Source organism: Thamnophis sirtalis, unplaced genomic scaffold, assembly GCF_051295495.1.
Source record: "Thamnophis sirtalis isolate CommonGarterSnake01/CBP01778 unplaced genomic scaffold, rThaSir2_p1.2 scaffold_7, whole genome shotgun sequence".
NCBI classification, from domain to species: domain Eukaryota; kingdom Metazoa; phylum Chordata; class Lepidosauria; order Squamata; family Natricidae; genus Thamnophis; species Thamnophis sirtalis.
The window spans coordinates 55408437-55420444 of NW_028261387.1; the positions used below are offsets into that span (position 1 = coordinate 55408437).

At 38.5% G+C, this 12008-nt stretch overlaps 1 protein-coding gene across 2 annotated transcripts in view; it reads right to left on the reverse strand.

The window, feature by feature from the left end:
- Positions 1–12008, reverse strand: part of PLXNA2 (plexin A2) — a 436755-nt gene that overhangs the window by 127355 nt on the left and 297392 nt on the right. For both annotated transcript variants that reach the window (XM_087720123.1, XM_087720124.1), the window contains exons 11-12: positions 8424–8520; positions 1515–1714 (exon numbers count right to left, since the gene is read on the reverse strand). In XM_087720123.1, coding sequence (XP_087576249.1) covers positions 1515–1714; positions 8424–8520 — 297 coding nt within the window. The remainder of the gene's footprint in view (positions 1–1514; positions 1715–8423; positions 8521–12008) is intronic.

Here is a 12008-nt window from a genome sequence, read left to right on the forward strand (position 1 = left end):
CAGAAATAAGTTATATTGAGTTCAATGGAATGTATTTCTGGTCAGTTGTGCTTAGAATTTAATTCAAAATTAATTGTTGTGAATTGAGCTTTCTTCTGTGCAATGTGTTTAACATCATAAAACTGATCTTAAATTGGAACGGAAAGCCATTCTGGTCAGGGAGGCTAGAATTTCCACCCAACCTTGAAATTTATTGTATTAGTAACTTCTTCTTTTATACTTTTTCCTAACACACAACACTCTTGAGAAGACACAATGAATTTATAAACACAACTGGATTCCACTGGAAGTAACTGAAATACAAGTGAAATTGACAACAATTCTTTAAAATGTCTAGATCTTAAAGAGACTTGAATTTGCTGCACACAATTAAATACTATGTTTGGCATGACTGATATCCCAAAAAAATAACAATAAAGCAATGGAATTAGGGACTATGGAATGAAATTAGCTCAAAAAACAAAGATTTAACAAGTGGTCAAGATCTTAACTGGTTTCAAAATTAGCACAGTACATTTAAGGGACTTCCTAGTTAAGGATACTTGAAAATATTGTCCTATCATCGAAGTCTGTGCAGCAGTATAATGAAAGCAAGACCAATACCAACTATAAAGTAAGGACTGCAGTCTTTGGCATTATTTATTTTGTGGATTTATATCTCAGACCTCAATATAATTCTCATATACAGTAATATGGGCAAATATAAATACAGTCAATGAATTTTGAACTTTAAAAAGCAGTTACAAATCCATAGAAAGGCTATAACTTTTAAATTAAACACAGAGTGATTATAGTCTTTGCTCCAGACCAGGGGTGGGTTCCTGCCAGTTCTAACCTCTTCTATAGAAGAGGTTACACAAATCTACAGTGCCGTTTAGAACTGGTTCCAGCTCCCTCCCCCCGCCCGTTCGCATTTTATCAAGATAAAGTGCGAGAGGAGGAATTCTGGGAGTTGAAGTCCACAAGTCTTAAAGCTGTCAAGTTTGAACACCACTGGGGGTTTTTTTCTAAAGGGTTAGGGGTGCAAAGGTTTTGTAACTTGACAGCTTTAAGACTTGCACACTTCAATGCCAGAGTTCCTGAGCCAACATTTTGGTTGCTAAGCAAGAGCGTTGTTAAGTGAGTTTCACCACATTTTACAAGTTAGCCACGCCCACCCAGTCACATGGCTGGCAAGACACTCCCACAAAGCAGGTCACACCTACAGAAGAGGTTCTAAAAAATGTTGAAGCCCACCACTGCTCCAGACACAAAAGATGGAGAGCAAGCCTTTTGGGGAAGATTATTGCATCTGAAGGCACCAGCACTGCAAAATATATCTCATGTTAAATTTCATTTGGTAGGAAGAGTATGGAACAATGGCTTGATTCAGGAATATCCAGTTAACTTATCTTGATATATACTTATTAGTGTATCTAAAGACCACTGGAGAATGCACAGAGATTTGAATTTTAATAAAGAAAAGTTAATGAAAGCAAACAACAGAACTGAACAGGAGAGAGATGCGTAATTACCTCAGTGATGCGTGGATTGGAGCATTTGACATTCCTGCTTGACCAGTCGAGCCACCTTCCCCATCCACTGATAGGTGAAGGACAATGTTGACGTAAAGTGCACTTTCCTTCTCCAGTGCACCAGCCGCACTCAAATTTCTGGTCCGCTTTCAAGCACAGTCCACAGCTTTCCCTCTGGGCTGCACATTTGTATAAATGAACTGTGGAGATAGAGAAGAGGAGCTTGAGCTGAAGGTGAGAGGCCTGCAAAATGAGATGCATCTGTTCAGAGTGTGACCTGAAGCTACTGTGTGAAGCTGCCATCAATGGAAATAATCATCTTCAGTGCTTTTGAGGCAGGAGATGAGCCTTCCTCTGTTCCTTGCAGACTGACTGCTGCATAACTTTTTAAAGGAGATCTGTCATTTGTTAATATTTTTTTAAACTCTAGGCAATATCTGCCCTATTTCCCTGGGCTTGGGATATAGTGATTTAATTTATCTGATCTACATAGAAGTGGTAGGATAATTTAGCCAGGGACGTGCAGTCACTAGAGGCAGGGGAGGCGGGGCCTCACCAGTCTCCTAAGGGAAAAGAAAGAATTTTAAATATTTTTTAAAAATAATTAAAGCCAGGGTAGTTGCTACCAGATTCAAAGTCACAGTGGCTTGGTATCTACTCTCAGTGTTAACTATGGGAGGAGGCCAGAGAACTCGGGGCCTCTTTTGCCTAAGGAATTATTCACCTTTTAAAAGTTAAGGAGGAGTTAATAAGCGAAAACTTTCATATGCAAAAGAGGCACTGATTCTCCCGCCTCCTGATCGGGGAGCAGCGAATCATGCCTTATGAGCACGCTTACGTTGAGCACGCTTACGTTGGGTGGACAAGAGGAGAGTTGAGAGAGTTTCCACAGCTGGAAAAGGTGGATCCGATGGAGGGAGGGGGAATTTATTTATTTATTTATTGTAATTTATTTTGTAATTTTTTTATTGTGAGGCATGTGTGTGTGTGTGTTTTTTTCTTTCTTTACAGTGGTGGGGTCAGAGGAGGCAGGGGGCGCGAGGTGGCGGAGCGCAGAGGCGGCAGGGACGTTCTCACCGCTGTGTCCCAACAGGCCAGGTGTCTCGCGTTTATGTCCACCATAAACGTGAGCCGCCTGGCCTGTTGGACACAGTGGTGGCGGGGGAGGAACGGGCTGGGTGGGCTGGCTGGCTGGGGAGGGGGGAGCCCTTTAAAGCCCTGCTGCCGCGCCTTCCCAGCAAGACTTCCTTTCGGCTCGCGGTTTCCCTTGCCTGCCTTAACCAAAGCTTGGCGCCCCACCTCTGCTTTCGCTCTCCTTCCCTCAGCTGTGCAGCAGCTTCGGCGGCAGCTCTCGGTCTATGGCAGCAACATCGTGCAGGCTGTGGAAGGAGAAGGAGGAGGAGGAGGGAACCAAGAGAGGCGTTTAACGGGCGTGCGCCCCACAGCCAGGACCGTCATTGCGCCTCAAGCCACGTTTCTTCCTGCAAAGCCCTTCGGGCATCAGGCGGAGCTCTCAGGTTGCCCGAAGGGCTTTGCAGGAAGAAACGCGGCTTGAAGTGCAATGACGGTCCTGGCTGTGGGGCGCACGCCCGTTAAACGCCTCTCTTGGTTCCCTCCTCCTCCTCCTCCTTCTCCTTCCACAGCCTGCGCGAAGTTGCTGCCATAGGCCAAGAGCTGCTGCCGAAGCTGCTGCACAGCTGAGAGAGGGAGAGCGCGAAAGCAGAGGCAGGGCGCCAAGCTTTGGTTAAGGCAGGCAAGGGAAACCGCGAGCCGAAAGGAAGTCTTGCTGGGAAGGCGCAGCAGCAGGGCTTTAAAGGGCTCCCCCCTCCCCAGCCAGCCAGCTCACCCAGCCCATTCCTCCCCCACCACCACTGTGTCCAACAGGCCAAGTTGCTGGGAGGAGAAAGTTTGGGTTGCAGAGCAGAGTTTGAACTGCCGACTGACATGCGGTGAGCTTAATGGCCGGTGAGGGTCCCGCTCTATGGCGACGCAGCGCCAGGGCTTCGGCGGGGCTTTCACGCTTGCCTCACTGGCCATGAAGTTCACCGCACGTCACTGGATTTAGCCACTTAGCTGTTATTTATTTATTCAACAGGTTTTAATTTTGATTGATACTGGCAGGCTCAATAAATTTACCTAACATTTTATATTTTTAGGTGACATTTTGTTAAGTTGAGCTTACCCATCTGCTCACTGTCTATGTCTTCTTTTTTTTAAAGAATTTGGATTTAATTATCATGATAATTTTAAGTCACATGATATTTGATTAAGGAAAGAAAGAATTTACAAACAAATATGGATTCAGATTATTCTTTAGGCCAGCATCGTGCCCTCTGGAATGATCTCCCCATGGAGATTTGGACCCTCGCCACCCTTCGGACCTTCCGTATAGCCATTAAGACCTGGCTGTCCCAGCAGGCCTGGGGTTGTTGAGTTCCACCCCTACTTGAATTGGTTGTGCTTGTTGTGTTTTTTAAATTGTCTGTATTGTCGTCTTATTTTTTGCCTTACTTTTTTGTATTTGTTCCCCTCCCCTTGGTTTTTTGTTCAGCCGCCCTGAGTCCCTTTGGGAATAAGGCGGCATACAAGTCGAATAAATCCAAATCCAAATCCAAATCCAGCATGGGCTGTAGGTTACAAAAGTGTCACAAGACACTTTCCTGTTTTAAAACATAACTGTTTCCATAATCATTCAAGAGAGAAGACAGATGACATTTGCTGCTCATGAACTGGTCTTTTATTGCTAGTTTCCCTGAGGTATTTCAATACTCCCAGACTAATTTAATGTTAAACTATTACTGGTCGAGCATAAATCCAATAAATTTGCTCAGTTGTAGTTAGAGGCAAGATGCCAAAGTCAACACATTTAGATACTTCTTTAGAGTTCTGCAATTTTAAAGTCTAATCTGAAGCTCCAGTCTGAATGAACTACAGCCATCCAATTCTTTCTGGATTGCAGAATGGGATTAGCTGCCTAGCAAATTCTCAAAGACAATATAAGGGTTCATTTTCTCCCCTTGTTTCACATAAACTCTTAATAGTTCCAATGTTAATCTGCACAAAATCATTTTGTGCAATGATTTTCTTTAAATTGTCCATACTTCCAAATCCTATGAAACTGAAATATGTAGGCATCAAAATAAATGGTTGGCAATTAGCAATCCAAGACAAGTCAGATCTGATTAAAAATGCCTTTCCATTACAATGGACAATCTAGTATATCTTTTTACATTATGTTTAAAAAGCATTTGATTTGGGTGCATGATATATTTAAGGATGCATGATTCTTAGAAAGGTCTGAGCAATTTATCTTACATCTTGAAGTGGTAAGGTTAATGGGATTGAACACTCATGAAGTGGAGATCAAGACAATTTTCAATAAGCTATTGCATGATTGTAAAGGAGATGTTTCCTTTCTTTGCTTAAATTGTTCCCTTCAAATAATAGTAAATTGGTTGATCTAGGATGCAACAAAATTCAAGAAATATGAGTAAGGTCATATAAGGTCTTTATATGCTTCTTTAATGGGGCTATAAATTCTTCTGCTTCTTCCTGAACCTTTCCACATTTAAAAAAAAACATAATTTCTTCCATGCCTCATTTAGGCCACAATTTTGAAGGCTTCTTTTGTTTATTTTACTTCAGTTCACTGAAAACGATGATCCCAGGATGTTTGGCAGGGCTTCCAATATATCAGATTTCATAATAAACTTTTCATGAAGTTCAAAAGCTTTCAAAAGCAAAGTATGGCTCAGGTGGGATAAAATAAAAAAGCAATTAAATGGATATCTTTGTTGCCAGTTTTCAATGGATATACATTTTGTGGAGTAAAACAGATGTTGGGCTGGACTGTCCCAAGTTTAGTTGTAACTCTGATTCTATTTCTTTAGATGTTCCACTAGAGCAATAATTTCCATCATACAGCTTTTCCTTCTATACTAAATGCAGACAAGAGAAACCCAGTCCTGATGGGCATACTTCTTACCTTGAGAATATATTACACGTACAACTGAAAACTACTGGTTTCAGGTAGGACATAAGGAATTAATTTGACTGTTATCTCTACTTCTTTGAGGCTGTCCACCAACCCAACACAGAGACCTTCTTTCTTTCTGAACAGGTGGGTACATTACCACATAGATCACCGGTCTTCAATTGTTCATCATTTTTACCTTTTAAGAAAATTGCTAAAATGACATGTAGTATTACTTAAATCCTAGAACTTTATGCGGCAGCATATGAGTTTCCCATTTTTTAAAAAAAGAATAAGCATTCTTTCTAATGTAAAATATCTCATGAAAAAGGACATCTAGAACTGAAAATACACACACAGACACATACACATACATATGAGAGCTAGTGTAGTGTTTGGGATACACACACACACACACACACACACACACATCACACATGTATAAAAGCCCGTATTGTGCAGTGGTTAAAGTACTGGACTAAAAGCTAAGAAACCCAGGTGCTAGCTTTCGCTTATACTTAGAAACTGATTGAGTTACTTTGAGCCACTTGCAATCCCTGAGCCTGAATTAGAAAGTCAAAAAAATCTAATAATCTGCATTACATATGCATGATACATCTTTGCTGAAATATACAGTATATCAAGAACAACAACAGAGGGGACATTATTTAGATTATGGGCTATATGCCAGACTTAGTCTTGTCCAAATTACCTTTCATGTCCATATTATATAAGCATCAGAGCTGCAATACCATGCTATGTGTAAATACATTAGGCAAAGCAGATGTCTACTTAATACAGGTTCCCCATCTGGAGCCCTCTAAATGGATTGGGAATACTAGCTGAAAATTGTGAGGGCATTGTGATTATGTGGAGAAAAAAAAAACATGACTTAAAATGGACCTAAATTAATGATAAAAGTATTCAAGTGGATCTTACAAAGTGTGTCTTCCATTACCATATTGTTAGAAAAGATCTATGAGTGCAAATGTTTGAATAAGACTGTAAACAAGGGCAGCTCTCTCTGCAACCAAAGTGTCTCAGTCATGTCTGAACCTCTTGCAGTAAGGGTTCATCTTTCACTTCTAGTCATCAGTGTACAGTACTTAGCATTTTAATTAAAACAATGGACATTGTAGGAGCTTTGAAATGGGAAACATCACAATGTGTAAATAAATATGCACGGCAATACCAGTTTTGGAATTAGAAAGCCAGTAGAAAAACTTATACAGCTACAAGCAGAGTCTAAATATCCCGAGATTGATTTGTCTCCTGATTTGTCTCTTACTTTGGCCTATCCTTATCACCACAATCCTAAGCAAACATCTTTTTTTGCTAAAAGGAAGGAAGATGTCAGAAGGATGGGTTTGCTAATAACAAGAGAATTATGACACTAAATTTTACAAAAGCAACACATAGTCCTGCATGATTGCATTAAAGTTGTAGCATTAACATTTCGTGTCATTCCAGAGAGATTGTAAACTACAACTAACAGGAATTGGGATTCCTGATAATACAGTATATTGGAAATTTATTTATCTTAATAACAACAACGTAAAACAAGAGTGTCCTTGCCCTTTGGAAGCTTTGAAAGAAACCCAGAAAAGACTGGAAAACTGCACTAGGAGAGATATTGTTGTTCTTATCCAAGGAATATAACATTCCAGAGAACACTGAAGACCAGAATCACACTAGCTAGCAATATTTGGCTGCAGAAATAAGATTGGAGCTAGAGATGCAGTTTTGTTCTACTTCCACAATGTAAAAAAGTGTCAGCCAAACCAGGAAGAGGCCAACATGGTTTTCTGACAGTTTAAAAGGAAGCTGTAAGGCTTCCTTCAAGGAATGAAAAGAAGCCTGTCCAACAAAAAGATTACAAATTCTAACAGGAACTGTAAGGTGATAATGGAAAATAAAAAAGAAAATTAGCTAGAAAAGAGTTTGGGCTGTTAGACAACAAAAGAGTGAAATAAGGACTCAAAAATATGTGGAAACCAAGTAAAACTCAGTTAATTCTTTGCATCTAAGATGAATACCCGAGTCAGCATTTCCTTTCTCAGAAAGAGAAAATTATGGAGAACTAAGGAAGCCAGAAAATTCTAGGGTGATCAGCTTAATATTTATCAGTTGGAGTAGAAGACAAAATGATACCAGCAAAGTGTAGAGGTTTTTTTGGGGTCTTTGTGCTGCTATATATGGCTGCTCTAGTCAGGATGAGAAGAAGTGATCTGCTGTGCTTATCTGCTGTCCACATCAGAGCCCCAAAAGGATTCCCATCCCTTCCTGGACTGTATTTATATCCTTATTAAGTGGGGGAATTATGTTCTTAAGGTTAGTGTAATTCTGCATTGCAAAATAAATGCTTTAACCATTCAGTGACTTATAAGCTTATTATCCTCACACGCCTCCAAGGACAATTAAAATGCCTGTTTACCTTCAGGCCATTTTCTACCTTCAACACTTTCTAGTGTTGAGCTTGCAATTCATCCAGTGTCCAATGCAAGCCATTGGATTCATTCTAAGGTCAAACTTGGTTTTTCTCCAAAAGATCTTAAGAAGGAATAATATAAAATGATGATTGAGACAGCACATATTTTTATTCACTTAGATTTCTTCATCATTTCCCCCAGGAAATTTCCCCTTTGAGATAACTAGATTGACCCTGATTTGTGCCTTATCTTTATTTCAGATAGGAATAGGAAATATATGGATTTTTTATATTCCTGTATTTATGAAGAAAGATTCCATGTGACAATAATTTAGGCATTGTCTATTATCATTTAGACATTTGCTAAAAAAAAACATTTTGGTAAACAGTATGACATGACATATTAAAAGTAATAACTGATTAGAATATAATGTCTAATTTGATTGGTTTATACTTGTTTTTATTTTTAAATAAATGAAAATATAACAATATATTTTGAAATATTTACCTTTCATATCCTCTGGGTTGTCGATAATGAAGTTTCCATTCCAAACGACAGCAAAATCTACAGCTAAATTACTTATGTCCATTCCATCATAGAAGTACTAGGAAATAAAAGAAAAATAAACATTCAGGCAAAATGTATAAAATGATTGGGAAGCCAAGGAATGAACGATTTAGAATTTTACAACATATATAGTAACTTTAGGGATATGTGGCAACATTGGAAAGCAAGAAGTTTTAACACAGATTTAGAGAGAAAGAGAGAGGGGGAGAGAAAGGGAGGGAGAGGGCAGAGGAGAGGAGGGAGAGAGAGGGAGAGAGAGGGAGAGAGAGGGGGAGGGAGGGAGGGAGGGAGAGAGAGAGAGAGAGAGGAAGAGGGAGGGAGAGGGAGGGAGTTTTTACCGCATAATTAAATCAACTGGCAGGCCTGGAGAGAGGTAATAGATTAATTATCCATGTCATGCACACTGTTCTCACCATTCAGTCTTGGTTTGCTGATAAAGCCATATTATCAATGAAGAATTAATGAGATGAAAAAGAAAATCCTACACAGCCTTGTAACAAAGCTACACAATGCCTAGCTCTTCTCCTTGCAAATATGCTAGTTTATTCTTTCTAAAGTACTTAGAAAATATCAGCATACTGATGTTTTAGACAACATGTAGAGAAATAAATGTGATCGTAGTTCTAGGAAAAAAGGCTTTCATTCAGCGATAGCTCACTGGGTTGATACAGACTGTGCTGTCTAGCCTCTTCAGCCAAGTAGACAGTGATTCATAGAAACATATGTGTTAATAGACTTTAAAATGACATAAAACCTACAAATGACTAACACGGCTGCTTCCGTGACACCTGCAACACTTAATCTGTTTCGTTAAAGCAAAAGTGAGAAACCTCATCATCTAGCATTAGCCAACCTGGTCAATAGCGAAGGACGATGTGCAGTTCAAATTAGCAGATCTGGATGGTCACGTATTATATTACCCATTCTTAATTTAATGTTATAACTATCTTTAATCAGGATAGCTGACATCTATAGTTTCCTTGGAAATGCCATGTTCCTTTTTTCAGGAAACTATGTGAAGTGGTAATGCTACCAGAGGCAGGCAAATAATTTCCATTTAAATCAATAATTTTTCAGCCTATTTTCTAATTATAAGAGGTATAAAATTCATGTCTACATGTAGTCTTTGGATCACCTAACCAGATTTTACATGGCATTGTTTGCTTTCTGCTAACAGTAATAAAATTGCAGTCTAGCTCTCTACAATTAGCAGTCATATACCCCAAACATACTCCCAGAATTCAAAATGACCCCTTATGCTCTCCCCTTATGTGGGCAACCATAATTTTATTATGGTTCCCTACATGGGGCATGAGTACCGAGGTGGGTACAGTGGGCATGAGTACCGAGGTGGTACAGTGGTTAGAGTTCAGTACTGCAGGCTACTTCAGCTAACTGCTAGCAGCAGTTCAGCAGTTCAAATCTCACTGGCTCAAGGTTGACTCAGCCTTCCATCCTTCAAGGTGGGTAAAATGAGGACCCAGATTGTTGGGGGAAATATGCTGACTTTGTAAACCGCTTAGAGAGGGCTGTAAAATGAAGCCGTATATAAGTCTAAGTTTCTATTTCTATTATGAATTCTGTGAGTATGTTGGGGGTTTATGGCTGCTAATTGTGGAGAGTTGGCCACCTTATGAATGACTGCTAGGTCATCAAGGGAAGAGTCAACATAGAACCAGAGGCACCACATTGAAGGATCCCAGTTATATTCATTGTAATCTAGTTATTTTATTATTTCAAAGGTGGGGTGTTCCTATTTTGGAATTTTAAACATCTACCCAACTATTCAATTCCTCATTCCTATTACATTTCTTTAATAAATATTTTTCTTCAGTCTAAACATGAATTTAATGTGGGTTTCTGACAAATCTAAGATATTCATATTTATTCCTAAGAAAGGATAAGAAGAAAGCAAGTAATCTGACAAAAGTGATCAAGATAGAAGATAGATAGGAGATAGAACTAAGGTTCTACCAAGCTGCTATCAATTCTGGGCTGATAATTATCTGGCAATTAAGGCAATTGTTGGTAATTAAGATGTGTGACTTTTAATAACCACAAACAAACAGATCACACAGACCAACAAAACCACTTTCAGGAATGCAGCAGTTGCCAGATCATGCCAGAACTAAGCAAAGCTCTTTAAATGGGGAATGGCCAAGAGCCTGCACTGTGACTGCAGTGCACCGGAACAACCTACAACACATATAGTTCAAGGATGTCTCATCGGAAAATTTCAGGGCACCTGGGATGATCTCATTGCAGCCATGCCAGAAGTCTTTAGATGTTTAACTTCCTTAAATATTGAACTATTATATCTCATTGCAATTCTATGGTTCCATTCATTAGTGATTTTATTACAGTTTATCTTAATATTTTATCTCCTATATTGTATTGTCCAGATATCATATTTGGACAATATATGACAATATATTTATATGTGTACAATACAACATAGGAGATAAATAAAATGTGTGTGTGTGTGTGTGTGTGTGTGTGTATTTGCTGATGTTTTACTCAAACTAAATTTGTATATCAGTGATTGCTGACCTCTGCAGATGCCATGTTAAATAAACAAATTATCTGAGAAGTCTAAAAATTACTCTCTCTACGTGTCTCTTTCCCATTAAAGGGCTAAAGCAACTGTGGAATTAATAAGAATGGCGAGGCATTTAAGGTCCTTGGTTTCTTCACAATATTCAATTAAGAACATATTTTAGACTCAATATGTAACAGGAAGAAAAAATGCATAAAAAAATAAACCAAGAAAAACTGCAACCTAACAGCCCCAGATATTTGAACATAGATTTTAAACAGAACTTTTCTCTCCTAACTAATTATCAAAGAATAACAGTCAGTAGCAAAGGAAAGGAAGGAGAGAAAGATTGGTAAAAGAGGAAGCAAAGAAATTCCAGGGCAAATGTTTATATATTTGCACATTAGTTAATTTTCTTAAATTGCATCGTGATAAAAATTCTTAATTGAAGTATCTTATCTTTATATAAGAGGCCTTAATAAGCAGAATATTGAACAAATATATAACAATATGTCACCTGGATATGCAAACAATAGATTCCATGTATTATTAACATTGCTTCAATTGGTCTCAATGAAAAAAAACACTGTTACTTTGTCTGATGTTCTCTAAGAAATGTTAGGAAAATGTTCTTTATTTAAAAAACTTTTTAAATTTCTTGACACATTGCTAATGACATAGTGACTGTGCAAATTGTATCCTATTCAACAAGTCAGGCAGAAATAACTATTGAAAAAAATAACTCTATTTGGTCACGGATCAAAGTCAAAACATAATATGACAGGATATTCAAATCAAACATTAACACAGTAATGTTTAGCTTTGGGGAATGAAACTATAACTACCAACAGAAAAATATTAAATTCTACAATTAGTATTCCTAACAGATGTTCAATAACTGATATAATAACTTCAGTTTATGCTACAGTGGTCAGAACCAACCAAATCTTATTACACAGTGGTAAGAAATTGGTGAGCAAATTAAGCAC